Source organism: Manduca sexta, chromosome 3, assembly GCF_014839805.1.
Source record: "Manduca sexta isolate Smith_Timp_Sample1 chromosome 3, JHU_Msex_v1.0, whole genome shotgun sequence".
Taxonomy (NCBI): domain Eukaryota; kingdom Metazoa; phylum Arthropoda; class Insecta; order Lepidoptera; family Sphingidae; genus Manduca; species Manduca sexta.
Genome location: NC_051117.1, coordinates 229,020 through 256,876, shown reverse-complemented (window position 1 = coordinate 256,876; position 27,857 = coordinate 229,020). Strand labels below are relative to the sequence as shown.

At 36.2% G+C, this 27,857-nt stretch overlaps 1 protein-coding gene, 1 long non-coding RNA gene and 1 other non-coding gene across 3 annotated transcripts; 2 read left to right on the top strand and 1 right to left on the bottom strand.

Moving 5' to 3' along the window:
- LOC115456062 lies at positions 1-27,857 on the top strand. Its single transcript, XM_037439628.1, has 7 exons — positions 1-164; positions 4,313-4,429; positions 4,925-5,021; positions 18,028-18,137; positions 18,401-18,508; positions 23,738-23,848; positions 25,082-27,857. Exons 1-7 carry the CDS (start codon positions 1-3, stop codon positions 25,215-25,217), a joined length of 843 nt encoding a protein of 280 aa, XP_037295525.1. The 3' UTR covers positions 25,218-27,857.
- LOC119189566 lies at positions 13,048-13,992 on the bottom strand. Its single transcript, XR_005112475.1, has 2 exons — positions 13,636-13,992; positions 13,048-13,079 (listed from the first exon to the last, which is right to left on the bottom strand). It is a non-coding gene; the product is annotated as an uncharacterized LOC119189566 (long non-coding RNA).
- Positions 15,375-15,447, top strand: Trnar-acg. The gene has a single exon. It is a non-coding gene; the product is annotated as a tRNA-Arg (tRNA).

Below are 27,857 nucleotides of genomic sequence, written 5' to 3'. Positions count from 1 at the left end.
ATGGGGTCACTGTGCGTATGGAGCGTGTTGCTACTCGCTTGTGCTGTGTCGGCCCAGCGCATCGACCAGGAGGCACTGCTGTCGCCGCGACCAGCGCGTGTTCGTGACCGAGACATCGGGAAAACCGACGAACCGACATGTGACCAGCTGAAGGCTATGTGGCGGTGAGTATTTTTTTGTACGGGCACAGCAAAATTGCCCTACTGGACCTAATGATAAGTGGGGTCCACTAGAATGTCGACTAACAAGAGATGATTACCCCTCGGCAGTTGACACAATTATGCCGGCCTGTTGGATTGGTCAATAGTGTATGCCACATTCCAGGATCCAGATACTCTATGCTCCACGTTAAAATTTTAGTTTAACTAACAAAATATAATCAGGACCTGAAAAATGTGTTATATATATTGTGGTTTTCTCAGTATCAGCTCGCAGTTTGGTGCCTATGGCGATAGACTCGCTCCTATCATATCATGGGATGAACCAAACTTGGAAGAATCCACTCACCCCAATTCCCATTCTCTTCCATAAAGGGTATTTACTTAATGGAGTTTACTTCAATAACCATTTCACCATTACAACGAATTAAGCAATACTTTAAAAGTTTAACCATAATTTAGGGGAAAATGTTTCAGCTTTCCCTTCCGCTGTTAACATAATATGAAATCAAACCATTTCGAAATACTTGTTTGACTAGGCGTCGCTCGCGGATCCGTCTGCGTAAAGAATCTTAGGTGAAATAAAAGTCTCGCTGTATTGTTTCCGGGACAAAATTGTCGATGTTAATTCAAAGCCAATGGCCTTAAGGGAGGACCGGGTAAGCTCCTGGGCCCTCACGCTTACAAGGCCTTCTTGCGGTATTTTTAGATCACCACAATCTATTTTGCAATCGGAGACTTTTTTTTCACCTCCCAAGGCCACACATCGATTAAATCCGCCGCTGTTCAAAGCATGGTCAAAATCTTTCACCACCGTCTTTTTTTCTAACGTCAAAATTCCACACGTTTTCACAAACCTTCACATTTATAATATTAAGATAGTCTAAGGTCTTCGAACGCCCATCGTTCCGTATAACGATAAAATTCATTATTTTGTTTGATGTCTTTATAGAAAATATTAATAAATCCTTTGTCCAATCTTTTCTTTGATGTAGAAAATATATATTTTATTTTAGAAGTCTTAAATATTGACCTAAATAGGCTGTTTGTATTCTAATACTCTTATGGAATAGAAATTAATAATGATAGAAATGATAATTCACTATTTCCAACTCATTTCTAGCTCCTGTCGATAGTATAGTGGCTGGTAAACAAAAGATATTCATATCATAGTTCAGCTCTACATAAATAAGTCTACTAAAATACAAAAGCATAAAATATTATATAACTTCATTTTTCTGATCCACACTGTCGGAGGCCATAAAAAGATATTACATATCACCCCACATTACCCGAATGCATCTAAAAATTGTGCAAAAGAATCCCAAAATGGATTTTATGCGGTCAGTTACAAACTACCCATAAAATACTACGAGACTGTAGATAAAGCCTTTAACTTTAACTGAGGTTGACCGAGATTTTATCAAGATTTTGAGACACTAATATTCGCCGAAATATAAAGAAAGTTAAGAAAAATAATTATTGGAATAAAAAATTACTAGTTTAAAATTAAATGTTATAAAATAAATACAAAGTCATTTGAACACTGCGTTACTTAATTAAACCACATACTCGTCTTTACCTTTGCTGAGATTGTGCCAAAAATCATCCATTAATCTATACTTATAATAAATCTGTAGAGAGGTCAATTCTGTACATGAAATATATTTCCAAAATAACTATCAGGGGGTGATTAGGGATCGATACTGATGCCAAAAATGCAATTAGTAAAATTTTTGTCTGTCTGTCTGTCTGTATAACCGTTATAGAAACAAAAACTACTCGACGGATTTTAACAAAACTTGGTACAATTATTTGTCATACTCCTGTGCTGGTTATAGTATACTTTTCATCACGCTACAATTAATAGGAGCAGAGCAGTGAAGGGAAATGTTGGGAAAACGGGAGAAGTTACTCCATTTTTTAAGCTTCCGCCGCGTGTACAACCTTAATGGTTATAGCTACACAGAAATCATGTCTGACGGAAATGTTCGCCTTAAAATTATATAAAAAATATCCCACGACAGCATATGTCTATCTTTTATGGTTGACTCACAATAACACCTGTAGCTCCCGATAGCATAGCAGTTCGAAGCTTTCTCATTATATTTGTCTACTCTTACGTTTATAACACTCTCAGTCAGCCCCGGATCTAGGGGGGAGGGGGGGGCAAGCCAGGGCCCGTGCCCCGGGCGGCGAATTTGGAGGGCGGGAAATTCAAACTTGGCAGACGAATACACATTTCATCATTAACGCAACTTTGACTACTGCGACATCTATACTCTATACTATTATATAAAGCTGAAGAGTTTGTTTGTTTGAACGCTCTAATCTCAGAAACTACTGGTTTAAACTGAAAAATTCTTTTTGTGTTGGATAGCCCTTTGTTTGTGGAGTGCTATAGGCTATATATCATCACGCTATACCCAATAGGAACGGTTCAGTAATGGCTAATCTCAGGAACTATCGGTTCGAACTGAAAAAAATATTTTTATGTTGGATAGCCCTTTGTTCCTGGAGTGCTATAGACTATATATCATCACGCTATGACCAATCGGAGCGGAGCAGTAATGAAACATGTTGCAAAAACGGGGAAAAATTATTAGTTTTGAGAGCTTCCGTTGCGTGCGCTGCGTAAACGATTAAAGTTATGCAACAATGATGTATGACGGGATTATTCCTCTTAAAAGTTCTAAAAAATATATTATAAAACAAAGTCCCCCGCTGCATCTGTCTGCCTGAACGTGTTAAACTCAAAAACTACCCAACGTATTAAGATGAAATTTGGTATGGAGACAGTTTGAGAGGCTCCCGGGAAACTACTGCTTTTATAACGGAAAACTTTAGCCTGAAAAACTTTATAACGCGGGCGGAGCCGCGAGCAAAAGCTAGTAACGAATATTTTCATTAAAATCCTGGTTTTAGGTTTCTGATCTTGATCATTTTGCAGTTTAATGCTGATATGGCGTGTGCGTGAGTATATTTCTGACTGAAAGTATGACGTTGCCGCTGCGACGTATTAGAGCACTGTAGTGTAATTAGGGCACATAAAATTTAAAATTACCTTTTATTAAAAATATTTATTTTGTTCTAAACTTAGACTTTTTTACATCCACGGCTCAAGTAACCTACTGTAGTGTTATTTCCAAGTAAATAATTATATAGTACAATGTCAAAATGATCCTGTATAGTATTGTACCAAAAATGAACCCTCACCCATCTTCTTCCTATACAGCTTAACCCATACAGCAGTGTAAATTTTCAATGTGGAATCTAGATAATATACGGTAAAATACAAGGTATTGAAGTATTTATTTCTTGTTATTATTCCATTGTTCAAAAGATGTTACATTAATTAAAATATTGTGAATAGGGTCGGTCCCGGTATTGGGATAGTAATAGGCCCCAGGATAGTCCTATTATTAAAATCGATGCTACATTTGTAACAGAATGTAAGTTGGCGTACTATTTTGTGCTATAATAAAGGACCTAATTAACACGCACATGTCTTTATTCCCGAAGGGTAAGGCAGAGGTGCAACTGGTACAATTTCTGCGGCTCGTATTCTGTCCTATGATGTGATAGGGAGCGAGACTATCGCCATATCAAGTACCTAAATAATCACATACGCTAACAATACGAGCTTCTTCTTTTATACCAACAGCGGCAATACGGTCCCTTGTGAATTTGGAAGGCTTGCGTGAGGACATGGGTCCAACACGTAGAGGCCCCTTTAAGATACATTACTCTAGTTGGGGTTTATACACCTCGCAAGTACTTCCTCTGTCTGTACTTATGGAGGAAATACAACCAAAGCTTGCAAGGTGCAGGGACTATTGCAGAAAAAAATATTATTATATTATATGTATCATTCCCTCCTAGCCAAATTGCGGCCACGGCTGCCAACCTCATCAGAATCAGCCACGTAGGAGATATTATAGTGTACAAGTGTGTGCACAATACACAGGTGAACTCTCTGTTCCTTCACTCTCATAGTCCGATGAGACGGCAATCCGACATGACCGGAGAGAGATCAGAACCAACGGCTTTACGTGCTTTCCGAGGAACGGGGGCATCACACCACCAACTTCCTCTGTGTGTATAAAAATATATGTATAGATGCTAAGCGATAATTGTGTTATTACTGTGAACAGATTCTCGAAGCGACAAGCCCGGGCACCGGAGATAATGAACGAAGTGAGCTCGTACCGCGACCCGCTGATGTACAACGAGTGGCCAGTCTACACAGCGCTGCCACGAGCCGCGCCCAGGTAAGGAACATACGCGAATTAGGAATAAAATAAATGAAAACCCATCGAATTGTGAAGTTTAGTAATAAGTTGTAAAATAACCTCGAGCTATAGACAGTAAATCTTCAAGTCATGATGGAACATCAAATAGGTACGAAAGAGACGACGCTGTTCTAAGCTATAACCGATTATCACTTTATAAATCATTTTTTGTGTATTAAGAATGTTAATACTATATTTTACGTTTTCATTTATTAATTTGACGTAAGAGATTAATAATTGATTAAATAGATCACTAATTAAATATGTATTTAATATTATCGGCCTACAATCATTTCACTGGTTTGAAGCAATTTTATCTCCCATCATAAACCAACATTCTTTCGGTTCATATCTTCTTTAAAAAAAATCATTTGTTTTCTTCCTGCAATCAACCATTCAGTGCATATCTTCCCCCAATTTTTTATTCTTCCTTCAATCGCCAAACGGATTAGTAATGAATACAATTGTACCCAGGTTCAGATACCAATATCCGACGGTACCACGTGAGGCATATGGACGAGTGGTGACTAAGGCGCCGCCGAACGTGGTGCGCACTCCTGACTACGACGAGGTAAGTAACAACACTATTAGTCAACGTAACATAAGTCTAATGGCAGGCTACGGTTATACCGTCCTCCTACCAACTCCTCTAACTCAGAATCTGGAGCTCTTAACTCCTTAATATAGTTGCCATTGTCGTGGCACCCGTGAGTTGTAAACTTTAAGGTCCTAGATTCTTGTCAAGCAAAAGAAAATGTGTTTTGGATTTAAAAAAGACAACGTTGCTCGGTTTTGTAATATATGCCCAATATGGCGATAGACTCCATAACAACTACTTACATTTGTTGCGCATCTGCCTAGAATTATTACTAGAGTTGCTCCACTTCTGAAATTGATTTCACTAATACTATATAGCTGTGCCTCTATAAAAAAAACTTTGATGAAGGCATATTTGTGTATAACTAAATTACGCTTCATTAGCTTTTCGAAATGCCAGCCTGACGCTAACTTTCGTTAGCAGTTAGTGAAAGTGTATTTGCTTTCGTATACAATCAATCATGTAGTCATAAACACAAACTTTCGCCAGGTTATAACCGGCAAAGGGTCTGACGAAGGCGCCCTGAACACCCTCCGAACGGACCTTGCAAACGTCTCGCATTTGCACTTGCTTCTAATGGGTATATATTCTAGAGATTTATATTTCACTAGCTTTAGCTCGCGGCTTCTCCCGCGTGAAGTTTCCGGGATATACTTTTCATAAATTGTAATTAAATCATTATAAATTGTAGCCTATGTGTTATTCTGATGTATAACCAACATTACTGTAAAGTTTCATTCAAATCCGTTCAGTAGTTTTTTCGTGAAAGAGCAACAAACATACATACATCCATCCTCACAACTTCAGCATTTATAATATTAGTAGGATTCTCTGTGACTTGCCAAGCATCGACAATCGGTGCCGTAAATGCGTGCCACTACCAAGCCAGATTAAAGAGGAGTTGCATTGAGAGTGTTACGGCAAAAAAAAAAAGATGTAGTATACAGATTCCGCCTGGTTAAGTACTATTATGCAGTAAATTTTTGTCGCCAAATATGTTTTAGTACTGTTAAGTTCCCCATTGAAGAATGTGGTAGTAAGTGTATTAATGGATCTGAGAGTAAGCATCATTGCTCAGGATAAGCATTGTACTGCTTAAAGAACGAAATAGACAATGCAGTTCGACATCAGTATCTTTAGATTAATCGCTAATGGAGCAATAGTTTGACATGCTTATAGAATATGAGATTTGTTTCGTTTATTTTCGCATTGAAACAAAGGATCTAGCAATTAGAATGCTATTGATTTCAGCCGTAAATATTATATTAGTCCAGTCAAATTAACATTTAAGTTAGGAAAAATTCGCATTCACTGAAAATTGGTAGAGACAAAAATTTTATTCAAGGTCAAAGGTAAAAATTCCGGTTTTTCCTATTTTTCTCTGAAACCGGAGGTATTATCGTAAAAATAGGTCAGACAAAAGTTGAATAATTTTTTTTGCACACATAGGATAGATGGGGACTTTTGACATTTTATTGGTAATGATATATTTAACGTCTATACCAATTTTCAGCTCTATGCGAATTTTTCCTAACTCACAGGTTTTTTCTATCTATTTTGACTAGACTATATAGTATTAAAGACATTTTGCAATTTATGGTAATTTATACGAATTTTATGGAAGTTTTTTACTTTTTAACAATTCAATAAGTTTCGTAGAACACTTACAGAATTTCGAAACTTATAAAAAGTTTAGAAGTTAAGCAACGAATGCGACGAAGCCTAACCATGGAGTTCGAAGTAATCTATAATTTAAGCCTATTGCAAGCCGCGGCGATTTAGCAATCTGCCAAGGCTCCACTTTTAAAACAAGGTTAAAACTTTGTTGGAAGTTTAGCAATGATTGCCTTGATAAAGTTCGGGAAGCCATAAGTTTTGTGAAGTATTGAAACAAATTTGGCAATCGTAAACATTGGTAAAACTAATTTGACTGCTTCTAGCGTAATTGTATTGCGCGGTGCCACCGCTCTAAGGTCATGGGTTAAAATTCCGGATCGGTCAGTGATATTGAGTTTTCTATTCAGTATAAGTGGCGATAATTGAGAGGGCTAACACGCTAAAGGACGCCTTTGGAATCTAGGACATTGAGAGAACAACTACCCGCATTGTCGTCCACCTCAGAGTTGCTGTAGTCGAGCGAGTAGCCCCTACTGTTCGCACGCGACTGTCTAAGCCCCAAATAATCGCCACTTACGACAGACAGCAGGGGATGCCGTGGGTGAGTTATCACTTGCTTGAACGATGAAAGTAAACATCATGAGGAACCATAGAAGTTCTCTATAACAACTTTGAGGGTATGTAATGGTGGACTAAGGCCTAATACCTCTCAAAAGTACAGGAGGCCCGTGCCCAGCAGTGGAACAGTATATAATAAAAGGCTGATATTATAATATTAGCCCGTGAAATTTATTCGCGATAGACTTGCGTCCTATTTTTGCTTCAATGGGAGCTACTGGGTTCAAATCTGCAATCAAACATGTACCCTATACATATAATCCAGGAATATTCAATACGACTCTCAAATTTCATCCAAATTAATTCATTAGTTCATGAGTTATGTAAAAAAACGTCCTAATATTAACATTATAACTTTACCATAAATATTTACAGAATTTGTTGTCATCCACATAAAAATTACATAAGTAACAGTTTTGCACTGATGCGATGTAAACACACGGTTAAAGGGTCATTAGGGTCATGTGCGCCCCCCCCCCCCTCCCGCCGGTCTGGTTCTAGGTGATTACTGATAATTTTTCAATGATTTTACACGGGATTTAAATACACGGGAATGACACGAATAATGCTATATGCAGTTATTTAATTTACTAGCTTTTGCCCGCGGCTCCGCCCGCGTTATAAAGTTTTTCAGGCTAAAGTTTTCCGTTATAAAAGCAGTAGTTTCCCGGGAGCCTCTCAAACTGTCTCCATACCAAATTTCATCTTAATACGTTGGGTCCGTCATACATCATTGTTGCATAACTTTAATCGTTTACGCAGCGCACGCAACGGAAGCTCTCAAAACTAATAATTTTTCCCCGTTTTTGCAACATGTTTCATTACTGCTCCGCTCCGATTGGTCATAGCGTGATGATATATAGCCTATAGCACTCCAGAAACAAAGGGCTATCCAACACAAAAAGATTTTTTCAATTCAAACACGGTAATTCCTGAGATTAACCATTACTGCTCTGCTCCTATTAGTCATAGCGTGATGATATATAGCCTATAGCACTCCAGGAACAAAGTGCTATCCAACACAAAAATATTTTTTTCAGTTCGATCTGATAGTTCCTGAGATTAGCCATTACTGCTCCGCTCCTATTGATCATAGCGTGATGATATATACCCCATAGTACTCCACGAACAAAGAACTATCCAACACAAAAATATTTTTCAGTTTGAACCGGTAGTTCCTGAGATTAGCCATTACTGCTCCGCTCCTATTGGTCATAGCGTGATGATATATAGCCTATAGCACTACACTAATAAAGAGCTATCCAACACAAAAATAATTTTTCAGTTCGAACCGGTAGTTCCTGAGATTAGCCATTACTGCTCCGCTCCTATTGGTCATAGCGTGATGATATATAGCCTATAGCACTACACTAATAAAGAGCTATCCAACACAAAAATATTTTTCAGTTCGAACCGGTAGTTCCTGAGATTAGTCATTACTGCTCCGCTCCTATTGGTCATAGCGTGATGATATATAGCCTATAGCACTCCACGAACAAAGGGCTATCCAACACAAAAATAATTTTTCAGTTTGGACCGGTAGTTCCTGAGATTAGCCATTACTGCCCCGCTCCTATTGGGTATAGCGTGATGATATATACCCTATAGCACTCCACGAACAAAGGGCTATCCAACGCAAAAAGAATTTTTCAATTTGGACTAGTAGTTCCTGAGATTAGCGCGTTCAAACAAACAAACAAACAAACAAACAAACTCTTCAGCTTTATATAATAGTACTAGCTTTTTCCCGCGGCTCCGCCCGCGTTATAAAGTTTTTCAGGCTAAAGTTTTCCGTTATAAAAGTAGTAGTTTCCCGGGAGCCTTTGTTCTTCCCAGGGTCTCAAACTGTCCCCATACCAAATTTCATCTTAATACGTTGGGTAGTTTTTGAGTTTAACACGTTCAGGCAGACAGATGCAGCGGGGGACTTTGTTTTATAATATATATTTTTAGAACTTTTTAAGAGGAACAATCCCGTCATACATCATTGTTGCATAACTTTAACCGTTTACGGAGCGCACGCAACGGAAGCTCTCAAAACTAATAATTTTTCCCCGTTTTTGCAACATGTTTCATTACTGCTCCGCTCCTATTGGTCATAGCGTGATGATATATAGCCTATAGCGCTCCACAAATAAAGGGCTATCCATCACAAAAAGAATTTTTCAGTTTGGACCGGTAGTTCCTGAGATTAGCCATTACTGCTCCGCTCCTATTGGGTATAGCGTGATGATATATAGTCTATAGTACTCCACGAACAAAGGGCTATCCAACGCAAAAAAAAAATTTCAGTTTGGACCAGTAGTTCCTGAGATTACCCATTACTGCTCCGCTCCTATTGGGTATAGCGTGATGATATATACCCTATAGCACTCCACGAACAAAGGGCTATCCAACGCAAAAAGAATTTTTCAGTTTGGACCGGTAGTTCCTGAGATTAGCGCGTTCAAACAAACAAACAAACAAACAAACAAACAAACAAACTCTTCAGCTTTATATAATAGTATAGATAGAAGTATAGATAAGTAAAGAAAAAATTACTTCGCTAATTGATTAAAATAATTTTGATATTTTACAATAACATACTATTTCTTTTGTAATTAGATTCATTATTGTAATCAATTTGGAGTATATTATATCTTCGGTCCCGGGTTTGGTTTGTTTTTAACTCGTTTAAAAAAACATAGAAAATAATGCTGGTTTTATATATGTATGAAACTTAGTGTCGCAAAAAACGTCAATTAGCCTTTCGACCGTCGATATAATTTCTAACTTCGAAGAAGTTATACGCGTAACTGTTGTAACATATAATATATGCTAGAAACAGTAGGTTCAGAGTTCTATTGCTAGGCTAGACATTTGTATAGGTGTTCGAATTTGCCTGGGTTTGGATATTCCCAGCGCCGGCTCAACGAAACTTGGCGCCCTAGGCAAAACATTGGAACGACGCCCATAAAAAACACAACAAAAAAAATACTAGGTACACCGATTAAAGAGTGACAAAACAAAACTCCGCAGAAACAAAACTGCGAATTCTGTACTTTTGAATAACCCGGAAATAGCATATTCAAAGATCAAAAAACATTTTTACTAGGTACTGGCATGGGTTCAGGTAATTAAAGCAAAGCAGATTATAAGTGTATTTTTAATCAAATAATTAGAGCATAGTCTTATGACACGATTCTGTTGCTAGGCTGTAGACATTAATTTATGAAAAATGAATTTTTCTTGCCTTCATTCTTGCAAATGTAGAAACCATTTCTTTTAAATCAATTGTTTCAGCAATTTCTTGCTCTATAGATAGAGTCGATAACCCCACAAGCCTTTCTTGAGTCATTGTGGACCGTAGATATGTTTTAATCAGTTTAAGTTTAGAAAAACTGCGCTCTCCACTGGCCACAGACACGGGAAGTGTGAGCAATACCCTTATTGCTGTTACTAAATTAGGTACGCTATCTAGAAGCCCATTTGCACAAATATAATTTAAAACGTCTTGTGGCGCAGTGTTATTTGGTACTCTTCTTGCAATAGCTTGTAATTCACTGCATAACTCAGTTGCATCAACATCCTTAGAGTTTCCATCACTAAGAGATTCTTCCAACTTTATGCAGTGTTCCAGAACAACTTTGGAAGTTTTATTTTGCATCTCATGAACGTTGTAGAGAAATCCAAACACATGACTAATATTTTTTAGCTGATTAAATCTCTCATCAACTGAATTTACTGCGGTATCTAGCACAGCAAAATAAAAATTTATTTTGAACTGGTCTTTCGCATCACATATTGGCTCATCTTCCGCTTCATAGCTTAACTGTCTTTTCTTTTTTCTTAGGCGCACTGGCTTCGTTTCTGATGCGAATGATGCTTCAATATTCATTTCTTCTGATATTTCTTTAGCTTCTACTAGCATTTTTCTAATCCCAAATCACTTCTGCAGCTTTCAAGAAATGTTTTCGTTTTTAGAAGAGCATTTGTAACGGTATTGAGGTTAGATTCCTGGGATTGAAGAACTTTGCTAGTCAAATTAATTCTCGAACAAAAATATTATACCACACGACAAGTGAAGCAACAAACTTAAAATCCGCAATTTTTTAGCAATAGACTGAGCCTCAATTCGAGTTTGATTTCCAGATGCACCAATCAGAGTATGATCTTCATAAATGTCCACAAGTGCATCATGCACATCAGCTAATTGGTAACGTAATGGACGCAATGCATCAATCCTACTTTCCCATCTTGTATCGCTCAATGGTTTCAGTGTCAAACTAGGCACATGACGCAATAGGACTTCCCAACGATGGGTTGAGGCAGAGAAATATACATATATTTTTCGACCAAGTTGAAAAAGGATGTCGCTGCCAGACAACATTTTGCAGCATCATTCACAACAAGATTTAGCGTGTGTGAACTGCAGTGTACAAAAAGCACGTGGATTTATATCTAAAATCCTTTTTTGAACACCACTGTGCTTACCTTCATGTTACTTCCGTTGTCATACCCTTGCCCACGTAAATTTTCTAATGAGAGAGACATCTCATTTAACTGATCAAGAATTTTTTCAGTTAAGCCAGCACCGGTGGTGTCTGCAAGAGGGACAAATCCTAAAAAATATTCTTTGATTTCACATTTACGTTCATCAGTAATCAATTTGACAATTCGAACGATGATGGTCATTTGTTCAACATGACTAACGTCAGGTGTACAATCTAGAATTATTGAATAATATTTAGCTGAGTTAATATACGCCAGTATTTTCTCCTGGACAGCTTTAGCCAAAACACTGATCAGTTCATTTTGGATATTTTTTCCGAGGTAATGAACATGAATATCTTTGTTACTCGCTTTTCTAAGATGTTCATTCATTATAGGATCAAATAAAGCTAGATATTCAACCATTTTCAAAAAAATTCCATTGCCAGGAGTAAATAGTTCATCATGCGTTCCACGAAAAGGTAAGTTTTGGCTTCCTAGAACTCTCACTAAAGCAATCAACCTTTCGAGAACCTGTTGCCAGTATTTTTCCTCGTCCCTTATCAAACGTAAATTTTCCTCATCGATTGTTTTATTAGTCCTCAACCGAAGCTCTAACTCTTTCCACTGTTGGTAGTTTGCTAAATGGCTACTACTTTTCTCGTGATTTGATAATATATATGAAATATTCTTCCAGTCATTCGCACCTTTGTTGCATAGAGCGGATTTTTCATCTGTAGAAAATAGCTTACAACAGAAACAGAACACAGAATCCTTTGAAGCTGAATATTGCAGCCATGAACGAGGCACACGTTCACCATTGACTAGTTTTCTCTTATAATACACTGTAGAAATTTTCTTCGCTGGTTATCTAATGGGAACTCGATATTTTTCACTTGATCTGGCCCGTGTTTGACGAGGATTTGCCGCAGATGATCAGTAGAGACATCCCATGTTGCAGGGTCACTGAAGTTTAAAATGAGACAACTTTCTGTGGGAGGATTATTAGTGTCTTCTCCCATATCATCATTTGTACTTTTGCATGGTTGTGGTTGTTTGGTTATTTCACGCTGTTGTGGAGTATTTTCTTTTGCTGAAAATAAAGCGGGACCTTCTGTAGTACAGCTTCCTGTGGTGGGATTGGTTATGTCTTCTTTCATATCATCATTTGTATTGCTGCCTGATGGTTGCGGTTCTTGAAGATTTGGACGAAGATACTTCTTGAACGAGTCTGCTTGCTTTGCTAACGATAATTGTTTCTCTAATTTTCTCTTACGAAATTGTGCTCCAGACATTTTTTGTCATCTGCCATGTCTCAAGAAATGACTGGAACAGAAAAAAGACATTTGTGTAATATCAGTTTCAACAATTATCCGTTATACCGGATACATCTAGGCGCCATGAGCGCAAAGGCCGAGGTGTCCCGCCTACGCGTTATTCACCGTAGCGCGTATCCGAAATGCGCCGGCCATAACCAATCTGTGATTGGCTGAGAGATTGACGTAAGAGTAATGGAGAGTTTTGAAGTACCTACAGTTATGTTACTTGTGTTAAGCGAAAAATAAAAAATTTTACCGTGATACAAAAGCGCATTTAATTAAAAACCCACCCCGACTACACCGTCCGTTTCATTTAAGCACTGCACTTTTGGAAGTGGTACGTGTGATAACGTGTGTAACCCATCTAAGTAGGTTCAATTTAAACTCTCTCCACTCAAGATGTAGGATCTAAAGATTTCATAATACTCGCTAAGCGAATACATCTTTCAGATGTCATTACACTCGAAAAATGCATGCCTACTGTATGGACATTAGACATAAATTATATTAATAAAAACTTAATTATTATTCTAAATAAAATAATACCTTCACGAATTACTTACTTGTAGCCTGTAGGTGATTGCAATTATTATTATTCACAATGAGAGTCCGAGGAATTCACTTAGCGCATAGAGTTGACGGAGAACACATGAGATAGTTAAGAGTGCGCGGGCGGCGCGGCGGCGACTGGCGCCTGGCGGCGATGGCATGCGTGGGGTGCGGCGGGGAACGGGACGGCGGCGGCGCGCTCCGCGAGTTGCGATGCGCGTCGCGCCGCACGTCTGTCGCGCGTACGTACGATTGATTGAACCATTTTTGATCGATCCGCGTGCTCAGTGGTGATGCCGCTCGCATTGCTATGCCGCCCCCCAAATACGAGCGCCCTAGGCAGTTGCCTAGTTTGCCTATAAGGGCGGGCCGGCCCTGGATATTCCACTGATGGTCGATATAAGGCGCCCGTGCCGTCGAACTAAGCCTTACTCCAATTATTGCAAATCCAAATATTGCATTAAACCTTTAAACTGGAAATTAATGCGGATAAGTGGAAGAAGTAACAATTTCTATTATTTTAGTTACTATAACTTTAACATTATCGAATGATTTGAAGCAACCTAATGTAATCTGCAGTATTTTTTTCTTTTACGCGTCGCAGGTACATTGTAACCACCTACTTATTTCTTACACGTGCTCTTCCTTAATACCTTAATACTTACTTATTAAAAATTTAAATATAGAACAAATGTCACAAAAACAATCTCGTGATACACAAAAAGCTGAATCTACTTCGTTTGGAAACGGTAACAAAAGAAAACGAGCCCGTCAAAGCGCGTTCACGCTCGTTCAGAAATGGACGCCGCCATTTTTATTGCGTTTTGTTTCACCAATTTACTTTGTAACGCTTTTATCTACATTTCTTTGTTTATATTATTATCTGTGCCCAGACTCGTGGAAATTTGATGTACAATGGGTTTTGTTTTGATGTTATCGAATCAAGTTCGTTATTCCAATGCTTAATAAATTGATACTTATGTATAATATCAGCCCTGTATTATATATTGTCCCAATGTTGGGCACGGGCCTCCTCTACTACTGAGAGGGATTAGACCTTAGTCCACCACGCTGGCCTAGTGCGGATTGGTAGACTTCACACACCCTCGAAAATTCCTATAGAGAATATCTCAGGTATGCAGGTTGCCTCACGATGTTTTCATTCACCGTTTTAGCAAGCGATAATTCACAAAGAATACAAACATATTTTTTTTAGAAAAGTCAGATGTGTGTGTCCTTGGGATTTGAACCTGCGGACATTCGTCTCGGTAGTCCGTTCCACAACCAAAGTGTAGGCTATCGCTGCTTATATTACAATTTAAGCAGCGATAGCCTAGTTTTAAATACTAGTATTAAATACTTATAATAGAAACGAAACTTCCACAAGTGATTTTTACAAACTGACTTCTGCAAATCTTGATGCTTGCAGGACTAGCGGCGAGCCGCGTTTGTATAGAATTACTAAAACATTGCCGCTCGTGTAAACTTCTCTTCTTTCTGCATCTTCTTAAGCAACTTCTCCTTCTTTAGACAACCTTACAGTGAGACGAGCAAGTCACTCGCTGAGCTTGAAACTCTAACCAATGACCAACCGATGACCGATTTCTCTAATGCGCTTAAATATTTGATAACATTTTTTTTTCAAGGTACTCTATTTTTAAAAGTATATTGTGGAATATGTAAAAAATATCTGACAAAAGGTGTGACGTCTTCTATTGCATACTAATTATATATTTCGCTCACCTCAACATCTGGCCCTGTGGCGCAACGGATAACGCGTCCGACTACGGATCAGAAGATTCCAGGTTCGAATCCTGGCAGGGTCGCAAGATTGTTTTTGCATATTAATCATTTTTTTTTTATAAAACACGTTTTATCTGCAGCAATACATATAATTAAATCATAATTATATTATTATTTTATTATTAATTTTCTCTGTGCTGTGCACGGGTACGCAAATTCGATCAAACGCTCCATAAAATAACAAAAAGTAATAATATAACTATGCCCATATAAAGATTAAATTAAAAAAGTTACAGTACCTAATTCGTCTATCTATATATACAAATAATTATAATTAATCGTAGAGTTTCCTTGGCCAAGATGGCTAGGGGTGACATATCCTATCGATAAGTCAGTAGCTAAGATATGTCATTCTCATACATTACGTTAGCGTTAACGATTGTAGATATGTTTCAAAGTAAACCGGTAAACCGTTCTATCTTGCGATATGAAGAACGAGAATACTGACATACTTATAGACTAATTTGTGATATTTATTTCCAATGAACCATTTGTAATCAATTTTGCCATTAGAAATGTTATAAGACCTTCTGCCTGAGACGTCGGCCGTGTGATAACGATATTACGGGATAAAAAGTAGCCTATAGCACTCAAGAGTAATCTAGCTTCCTATTAGAGAAATATCAAAATCGGTTTAGTAGTTCCTGAGATTAGCGCGTTCAAACAAACTCTTCAGCTTTATACAGGGTTATATTGACATTGCGTTACTAAATTAAACCATATGCTTATCTACTTGGAAATAACACGTTATAATAAGGTAATTGAGCGATGTAAAATAAAAAATGTTAGTTTCGAACAAAATGAATATTAATAAAAAGTATTTTTAATTTTACACGCCCTTATACCACTGCAATCTCTAAGAGAATACGTCGCAGCAGCAACATCATACTTTTAGTCAGAAATACACCTATGCACATGCCATATTCGCATTTAACTACAAAATTATACAAATCACAAAACTAAAACCAGGATTTTTTGTGAAAATATTCGTTATTAATGGATGATTTTTGGCACAGTGTCAGCAAAGTATGTTGTTTCATTTAGTATCGCAATTTTAACTTTGATTTAGTACCCTGTATGCTATAGATAAACCTACCGATCAAATCGTAGCCCGAATTCCAATCACGGCGATTGCGAGCATTATCCCTTGATATAAACAAAACTCATTTGCCCCATCTGGCCTTTACACGGAATACCCATTAACAGCAGTTGTACCACGTACATTAAACTAATCGACGATAGGACGAAGGAAACGTCTACATTTGAGGTTAAAAAGCTGTAGAGAATTGCCTTTTTAAGCACCTAAGGTTGATTTTTCTTATCGCGATATAGTCTGTTCAGAAAGAAAGCCGTCGTAGTCGAAAAGTGAACTAACTTTACAATTTTTACATAGCAACCCTTCCCCGCCATTTGGTAAATGTTAAACTCATTTCTCATATTGCTTTGTTATAAATTATCTTGCGTGTTCTTTTTAGGGATTTTTGTATAGAAACATACTGAAACTAAACAAAAAAGGTAATCTCTCTCTCAACGGACTATAGACTGGACTTTAGTGCCGAAGGGTCTATTTAACCCGATTCCACTTCCCTTTTGTAATACCTGTGAAATCAAAGTCTCATTAGAACGATTTGTAGACCTCAATTATGCATATTAGTACCTATGGTGTGTCGGGTACCCTTTTGGTAAATTTCCTCGTTTGCCACTGCTGGACTTGCTGTTTTTGGCTTTTAATTTTATACCTTATCCTTATCCTTGGTAACAATGTCGTTTAATAATGAATAAAAGTTATCTCCTTAAAATAATGCTGACTTATGGCTGATTTCAATAGACGAATCCAATCTCTAACTATAGATCATACATACACAGTATCACGCCTCTATCCCAGCGGAGTAGGCAGAGACTATGGATTAGCATTTTGCACGATTCTGGAATACTTCTCTCGCTTCCTCCACCTTCAATGTTTTCATGCATTCCCGCCGGTTCAGGGTACTTTTGACCGCCGTTGATGCAAAGATTGTGGCTGGAATCTCTTGTTAAAATCGTGTTTAAAGACCGTGTTTATAGGTCTTTTAGATATGAATTGAAGGCGTTTCTTGTGTCAGGTTGATTATTAATCTATTATCAGTTGTTCTAGTGTGGTCAAAAATTGATACTTATGTAGAGTCAGCCACATAAGTAGCTAAAGAAGTACAAACTTCAAATCGCTTATACAATTTTGTTCTTACTATTTTTTTTTTCATTTGCTTTACTTCACACAAGAAATTTTAAGTAATTTTAAGATCAATAGTTTTAGTACAGCTTCTACTACAGCTACTTTTGAATCTGATTGTACAATGTATATATTATATTGTACGACTGTCGTTTTAATTACAAAACAGCCCTAATTAATATTCCAAACCCAACTTTATAACCAAAACACTTTATAAAAAAAACAAGGCGTCGAGAATGAATATTCAATAATATCGTAACTTTGTACTGCAATTGCATCTTTATTTTACTTCCGAAACTATAAAACTTATGCAAACAGATGGCGCTGTTATGCAAATAGTGGAAAAATCGCAAACTTGCTCGCAGTAATTAAAAATGCTAATTGTTTGTTGCAGATGTTTGGAATGCTGAATGTGCCGCACACGTCCGGAAAAATTCTGCGATACTCGGGACCCTCACGACCTCGTGGTGGACCTACCTTCATGGTGCCACCACAGCGGGACAGGTCAGGATCATAAAATAAGTTTTACCTGGGTATGCAGGGTACTAGGCACTAGCTATCTAGTTTAATTTTAGAATTACTGGACTCAACATATTTGAATACATAGGGACTTTGAGATTGCGCATAACAAGAGATAATTTGTACTCCATTATTAATTGCTGAACGATGTGCCTCTGTTGACTAATAACATTTAACGCTGTTTTGATAAAAACCAAAAGATAAAACTCCGTAATTGCTCTCTAATAATGCCTTTAATATCCATCCAGGTTTGAAGCCTTGAAGAAACTGATCAGACAGGAACACGTTCGCGAACTGCAGAGGAAATACGAGGCTGAACAGAAACAGGAACTGAAGGAGCTCACATCTGGAAGGAGGTAAGTGGTACAACCAGTTATATCTAGTAGGCTTTGGTTGCAACTATGCTATGATAGTATTTGATATTAGCAGCGAAAAGAAATTGTAAGATCAATTCAATTTCGGGTCTAAATACTCGGTGTCACAGTTTGGTAGGTGAGGTAATTTTAAATGGCAAAACATTTTATTACAAAGGATCTACGATGCTATCGAATTGTAGGTGCGTTAGATGTCTCTCTACTCTTGCAAAGAAAAACAGTCCTCGAGAATCTCCTATGTTTAAATCGGTTGGAAAAGGCATGATGCTGTCTTCTAACTTGATTCCATAGATAGAAATCGTGTATCTAATTAGAAGAGTATTTATCATAGAAAATACGGTTCTTCCTATAAATATTCAACTCACACATCCTTTCAAGGCGCAAAACCAAAGTTTGATTAATTCCTATTCAAGTAAGATCGAGAACTCAGAAAATAACTATACACACAGCTAAGAAGCTTTGTACGCCACACTTAATTAAACAGTGTTAGTGCCTGTACATACAGTTCCATTAAATGCTTACAGCGTTAAGTCTGGGTGCATTTTCTTTTACTGTTATTGAAACAGAGAAATTAGTTTTGAAGTAATCGTTTGAAGTTTAATTGGAAACTGTGCGGATTTTATTAAACATAGCTTTTGTTTGTAACTCCGCCCGTATAGACCTTTCTTGGTGTAATAAATCCACAGTATTCTGGGTAAAATACTGTCGGTAGCTCTCTCATATGTGAGAATCCGCCTGGGTAGGTATTACCGCAATGTTTATTTCTGCCGCCAAGCAGTGTGTAGTCACTGCTGGGTTCCGGTTTGAAGGCCATTGTGGCCAGTGTAACTACTGGACATAGTAAGACTTAACATCTCAAGTCTCAAGATGGCAAGCGTAGTGGAATGCCAAACAATATTATGTAATTCAAGGTGTTGGGTTGTGTTTCTACTTTTTATGGGCGGTCGTAACACTTACCAGCAGGCGAATAGCAAGCAATAAAAAAATATATATCTTGTTTATTAATCCAGAACATTGTCTATGTTCCATAATTCATCAAAATCGGTTCACCGGTTTCTAATTTTATTTCTAACAAACATCCAAACACCCTAAACTTCGCATACAACGATGAGATAAGCAAATTTCTCTTTACACAGTAAACCACGCGCACCTTTTACAAGCAACACCAGAACTTTAGATTACGAAATACTGTTTGGAACCACACTGCGCTCGAGCCCTAAAATTAAATAACTAACTCAATGGTTATGAGCGGTGGTTGCAAAACGCAATTATATAATCTGCGTAAACGAAGCGTGAAAATGATTGTTCTTTTTAAAGGTTATTTTTGCGTCCTATTAATCAATAGAAGTGCGAGTACTTTAACTTGTTAGGTTTCACACTGCAAGGAAAAGTTTTGGGTTTTTTTTTTCTATGAATTCACAAATTTGGAGAATGCCCATTTTTGTATGAGAGTTGGGCTACGCTTGCGTCTGTACAAAACCTTCACAAAACTATAGGGAATATATCCAAATTTTTATACAAATTGAAAACAATTAGATATTCGATGGGAGTTCGGAGTAATCAGAATTTTTATAGCGCGGTTATTTTGAGGTTAAGTATGGACTGCAATAATGTAAGGTAGAAAGTACCTACGTGCCTGATTAAGTTCAATATTGCAGTACCTACTTGTTATTGCTATAAGCGATTAGTGGACGGTCTTTTCACCTAGCTTAAATTGCCCTCATAAGAAACTGATAGGTACTAACATATAGACGAAACTCCAATAAAACTTCTAACATAGTATGGCGGAATATTAGTTTTTTCATGGAACCTACATATGTTACCTGACCTTTTGTGTATATGTTTTTCTGACTTACGACTTATTCTGTTACATGCATTACCTAAGCTTTATTTCCCTCTACCATTATCTCACTCCAATATGGCGTCAACACATATTGTAGAATAGATTCAGTTTAGTTTTTATGACCGGCCTTATGCCTGACGCCAACCTTATTCGGAGGATTCCGATCCTAGGCAACTCATGTTAAAAATACCGACATAAAATGTTGCTTGACACCAAATCGAACCCAGGAACTAACTTCACAGCCTTATTAGGCTAATAGTTAATTATCATAGGGAAAGAAAAATAAAACCAGAAATACGAAATCCGATGCATATTTGTATATGGATGTACATTTTTAATAAAGGTATATATTCTTGGCATCCCAAAACAAAAACAAGAATTTGATATAGCTGCAGCACGTTTATATATACTCCTGAAGTGAGTGAATGACTTCTTGCAGCGCTGGTTGGGTCATGTCATGTTGTTGTCTGTGAACCTCTCTATTAGCTGATCTCCAGCAGGCAGCATAAACTCATTCCAGCCTTGAAACCTAAAATATAATGTAGAAGTTGAGTAAACATGGTCAGATTATTATTATTGTTAAACTGTTTTCTTTAACTTTGGCAAAATATTTCCCACATTGTGGGTATGTTAATAATAATCTACATAACTTACAAACTGGACAGCTCGTCCAAGGAATATACTTGTCGTTGCTGTGGCGCCGCAAAGGTGCAGTCAATACACCGCCGGGATATGCCGTCTCGATTAACCGTCCTGGGTCTAGGCTATAGACGACATTGTGTTGCTTACTAAAAGCCTTCCGTCTCAAAGTTCGAAACGCAGACTATACACGTTGTTTTTTAAAAGAGGATTTTTCAACTCAACTTTAAAATACATAAGAAAAACACTCCGATCTTGAGTAAGATAAAATATATTAAAATATTTAATGATTTAACATTCAAACAAATCTGAAGTGTCAAATGTCATTAATTTCAGTTACCAGTGTAATAAAAATCTGTACCCATATATTCATTAATTAAAAATAAAGTTCAGACATGTTTTAGCTGACTATTGTATTTCTGTCAATGCAAGTACAAGTCGCTATTTGTTTGTTTTTGGAACAATTAATATTTTCTCTTTTTTTAGGAGTTATTTGGAGTTTGGTCATAATTATTAAGTAAAATATTATTTTATAACAATATATTTGAGATGAATAATATATTTAATACATATATTATAGATTCAAGTTCGGGCACATTTATTGTACATAATATTAACTTTTTTATTCCATTTAAAAAGGGTTTTTTTATGAATTGGTATCAATTCGCCATATTGGCAGTACATTATCCGGTGTTTCATTTGCAACAATTAAACAACTTTTTTTTCATATCTATTAAACCCCCATTCGCTTATGACAGAAAAAATTCAAATGAAGTAATAATTAAAATTATGATTTTTCGTGGATATTTGATTAAGACGCATGACTGACGCAAAGATAGCATGGTTTTGGGCATTGTCCTTTATGTATGTATTACACAATACTCAAGTATGTGGTTATCGTGTTAGGTGAGAAGGGGGGAGGGCACGTTTTGCTATTTTATTCATAATTCGTCCCCCGAAGCAAGGAAATGTTATCACTAGGTAACTTATTAGACAGCTTAATAAAGATATCAGTCATGTATTATATACTGTCCCACTGCTGGGCACGGACCTCCTCTACTACTGAGAGGGATAAGGTCTCAGTCCACTCTACCCTAGTGTGGGTTGATAGACTTCTCACACCCTCAAAATTGTTTTAGAGAATTTCTCGGGTATGCAGGTTTCCGCACAATGTTTTCCTTTGCCGTTAAAGCAAACGATAATTCACATAGAAAACACATATAATTTTAAAAAAAAGTATTGTGTTTTGAACCTCCGGACTTCGTCTCGGCAGTCCGTTCCACATCCAACTATTAAACATCATATTTAAATTATAACAATTTGATAACCATTTATTTATTTAAAGGCATAATTTACAGTAAGTCATTAGTATTTAGTCGTCATTCAGTTATTTGTCGAGTATCAATGACTCAAACTTCGTGTATCAGGCATTAAGTAAATTAATTATTAAATTCCATTTGCTGCCTATCTGTTATTGATTCACGCTTCTCGTAAAAACAGCTGAATAGAGATCGAGCTAATAAAAATCCAATAAAATGGATTCACTAGCGTAACAGATAGTCAACAATTAAAACGTTGAATACCTAGCCGTGGTGAAGAGATTTTTGAAAAGGAATCCGTCAACATATAGTTACTAAAATGTATAAATGCTGTTTGCAAATCGTTCTAATTATAATATATAGATATAAATTACAATAATGTGGGCAGCAGGATTCAGGTTATATCGACCCTTCTCCACTAACGATTCGCTACTTTTGGTACGAAAAATGCTATTACAAGATGACGACAAAAAAGGTCATTGTGGTTAATATTAAATTTCTGAGAAAAAAAACTGTTGGACATAGATAAAGATGTCCAGACTAACCTGTTAGACAATATACGAAAATCGATCGATGCCAAACACGTTCCAATTCTTAGATAAACGTAACGTTCAAAACAGAGTCTCGAAAATTCTGGCTTTTCAGTAATTCTCTTTTATATGTTAAACTTTAGTTAAACGATGCTAAAATCTACAAGGATTTTAAATTAGGTAATCCGTGACAAATAGTAATTAAAAATCTGTCTCCAATTAATTCGGGAAAATTTAGCTAAATATATCTCCGACCACCCATTTCATCTCTATTAAAACAATCTTCATAATAAAACAAATTTATCTTAAAGACTAAGCATAACTTAGGTCGAAATTTCATAAAATTACTTAAGAGCGAACAAACTCCGACCATTCACTGAGCGAAGCTTCGAAGTTAAATCTGTTTGATCCGAGGCGTATGGGCCAACAATGAAAATTATTAATAAAGGAAATCTGCACTTTGAAAACAAGTTTGAATGTACATTGATAACATTCAACAAGTCAATTCATTCTTGGGGATAGATTAAAAGTTATAGTCTGAGATTTACAGAACACTTACATACAATACATTTAACTATAGTTAGTTGCGCATAAAAAAGTGCAGTCCTCGTAGAATGTCCAAAAAAACACGACAAGTTAGTCGATGTCGTTTAATTTTGATGTTTGTGATTGGTCGAGAGACCTATGCTTCAGACACGTGTTAGTCTCTCAACCAATCACAATAAAACGACATCAACAATCGTGTTTTTCAACACATTCTAATAACACGGATCATTTTTAGATATGATAAAAGATTTTGTAGATTTGACAGCGAATAAAAATGATAAAAATACGAAAGGCTTCTTTTCGCAACCAATATTCATCAAGACATTTGTTGCAGTAATAATGATGACTTGGCGTACGGATCGTATGGCGAACAAGAGCCCCGCGGACTCCAACCCCTGCAATTACCAGAATACTCCGCCGACGAACCCACCTCCAGGCATAGCAAGTAAGTACATTTCGAGAAGTATAGAACACTGCTCCGTAACATTGGTAAATAAAATAAATCTTAAAATCTATACTCATATATAAAGCTAAGAGTTTGTTTGAACACGCTATTCTCAGAAATTACTAAGCAAATTTTTAAATTACACAAAATAGAGGTTACGTTACTCCTAAGTGCTATAAGTTACTTTTTATCCCGGGACAATATAAAACGGGTCTTTTACCCCGGAAAAACTTCTTGACGAGAGCGGAAAAATGAGCAAAAGCTATTATATAATATAATTTTCATCATATAATAAAAGATATCGCGTAAATATCAGATACAAAGCTTAGCACGGGAAAGTTGAAATTGAAGGTGTCGATATTTCTTTTTACTTTATTCTCAATTTTTATTTGGCTACTGTCACTTACGTGGTATTGACCAGTGCTAGTTACGCAGTATTGTACAATCCCCAACGATTTGTAAGTTTAATTACTAGCTTATGTAGATTGTACGTAAGCTATAGATCGCGAAAGTAAGGACTTTTGTTATTGTAACCAGTGTAAATTTTTACATTACATATTCGTAATTAACTTGTGAATAAACCTGACAATATAAGTCCCCAATAGAGCAAAGAAATTAAAGATTAAATTCGTATATTTATAACGATATATAATTAGTCTTCTCAATAATACAAACATATACAAGTTTTCCTAAATATATTTTCTAAACTATAACGTTTCTAGTCTTTTGTACACATATATACTTTGCCTAAACATTAATCTGTAAAAATATTATAGGTATATATAATTTTATATAATTGCTGAATCATACTTTTGTCTCGGCTTAAGTCTTCTTCAATGAAATGGTTTGAGGCTTTACTAAAACTGTTTATCTTCGTAATATTATGTGTTCAAAACCTGTATAAAATAACAATAACCTCATTGTATAGAATAACACATTCTTCGGCACCTTTCAGACATATTGTGTTAGGTGACATGGTTCAATATAATGTATTTTGTCATTCATCATCCTTCACTACCTATAATATAATGCTACGTCTGTCTTATATAACAGTTTATAGGAAAGAACTGTGTTTATGTGTTCTCGAATGTTCCAGAACGGGGCATAATTCCTCTCATTTTATACTTACTAGCATCGAATGTTTACAAAACCAAATAACATCCAGTCCAAGGCTCGAAGGACCAAAAAATTTTATACGAATCTGAATTTACGACAAAAATATATTTCTTGCAGGAAACCACCATCCGGCAGCCGTCAGATCTCGCAGTTCTCTCGCTACTCCGATGTGATGCTACCCCCAGTGCGCCGCACCTTCTACCACCCTTACTTGGAGTACGCCGCCCCCGAGTACATCCCCTACGTATACTGAACTCAAGCGCCAAGACCAGAGGACGAACCTTCTGACATGTTCTAGAATATTCTAAGACTCCAGGAACGTTCCGATAATGTACAAACAATCTTCAGGCTTTAATCAATAATATCAGTATTACTCTGTCATATCGAAAGCATATCCCTAACGCTTTCGCTTCGACTCTAGAATCTTACAATGCGAGCTTCCTCAGCATTACTTGCAATATTTTTATATATATAAAAACCGAAGGTTTTTCTATGTAGATACGCGTCGAAATTTTTTAATATTTACCCCCTTATGAATAATCATCATTGTATTTTTCGATAGGTTTAAGGTTTAAAATGAGTATTTCTTTTGGAATATTCGATTCCTTAGTGCGATTATAATCAAAATTTAAATTATACAATACTTCCGTATGTGACAATAATTCACTCGTATACAATTTGATCAATTACCTTAAATTATTGCTGTCAATTCCCTATACATGTTGGCAACATTTGACAATAATAAAAATGTAATCTGACAATAATGTTGTATGGGTGTTTACGTAGTTGTAAGAGTTGTCAAAAATAAATTATCCATTTAATAAGTTAGTAATATTATAATGAAATAATTGGTATTATTGTGTCGTCAAATTTTCCTGTTCGCTTCGATTGAACTCCTTTTAAAGTTCTCTTGCAATTGCTATCGAATATAATAAATGAGACGTCTTTACATGGCATTCGAGTTAGTATATTGATCTAAAAACTTTTATATTGAATTCTTTAAACACGATCCAATCTGAAGATCGAAGAGACTTTTCATCTTTTAAGTTGAAATTAACTTTCGAAACTATTTTAGTATGTATACAAATAGGTAAATGTATATTACATTGACGATGTTTTTTTGTTTTTAATGTTTAATTACTGTATAACATTTTTTTTCAACGTCTAACAATAGACATTATGTACAGACTGCCAACAAATCAACTTCCAATTTCTAAAAAATTATATGAATTTATTGTAACGGAAATATTTGAACATCTACGATTTACTGAATTGACAATAGATATCAGTCTGAATCTTTCCATAGGAAGGTTATACACCATATAGTTAATTATTGTTGTGATTAGTCGCTAAGTATAACGTTATATTTTAAAAGCCTACAAGACGGCTAAGTCGGTTTCGGGCGCGACAGCTCTGAATGAAATATATGTATTTTATTTTTACACTGACAAACATTTAAGTTATGACATAATAACTTAACAAAGCTTACACGACGTCCTGCCTTCCAACGTACAAAACGTACGGAGAAATTACGTTCTTTCCAGAACATTCCAAATAGCATTAGACAAATCGGCATACGATATTATCTCTACTAATCAATATCATATGAAGAGTTGGAAGGTTGAACGCTTGTGTAGAAGCTGAACTTGTGTACTTAATCATAACAAAGTTTACGAAGTAATGTAACGCGACGACGCAACCGAATCCCGACGTAAAATGCTTTAACTACATTTAAATGTTTCATGTTTATTGTAACAGTTAATTATATAGCGAATGACGTATGAAACGTCGCTTATTCAATATTCGTATATTATTGGATTAGTTGTAGGTGTGCGTACAGCCTTAGGGGTGGTGGGGGAAAGAAAACCAATGTTTCTTTTACATTCCTAATCTAGTCCACTTTTCTTATGCCATATAATAATAAAACCTATATTGTATTGTACAAGTTATATTATGTGAATATCATTTGTATAACGGAGTATTTTTGTTAGATAATAGTACTTAACATTTTATACCATCGGTGGTGTACTGTGGTGAATGAAGGCTGTAATTCTAAGGATGTTGTTACCTATTTGTGTACTATATTTATTAATATATCTAATCAACTATCGACTTAATAAGGATCGACGTGGTACGTCGACTTAACCTCACAGACTATAAAATTTGGCTTTAAAAATAATGTAACACTTTTATTGTGGCTTTAAGCGAGTCAATGTCAATACATTCATTAATCTTCGATTTATTAGCGAGGACTGTCTACGACTGTCCCGTCCCACAACTTACGATATAGCGAGATATCTATACATATTTTTATTTATATACGTATAATTTTCTAACAATATTCTGTAGAATATTCTACAAATTATTTTAAATGTCTTTAAAATCATTAATAGGTAGATAGTTAGTGGATAACATTGAGTAGTGTTTATTGGAAGCGTATTGCAAATAATTATAGGTGTTTAATTGATAAAATATTATGAAAAACAATTTCGTTAAGAGTAGATTTTCGCAGTTACATATCTTTGCGATTAAGACACTGCGGTGTCGTATATGCTTAATCATATCAAAATTTAATGTCGTATAACATCGGCTGTCGAATTTCAAAACTACTAAAAACGAATATATTTAAGGCTGGCATTACATGGATATAACGCCATCTAGTTTCCGAATATGTAAACTTTCGACGGTCGATGACTAATATAACAATGGAATATTGTCTGTGCGGCAACGCGGTCTTCATTGGACAATAATGTTATAGACAATAACTAAAATTAACACGAAAGGAGACCGCGTTTGTCATATATTATAACCATGATAATGTTTTAAAAGTAATTATATTATTGATTGGTGGATTTTTTGAAAAATAAAGATAGTTACGTACTCCTGAGCAGAA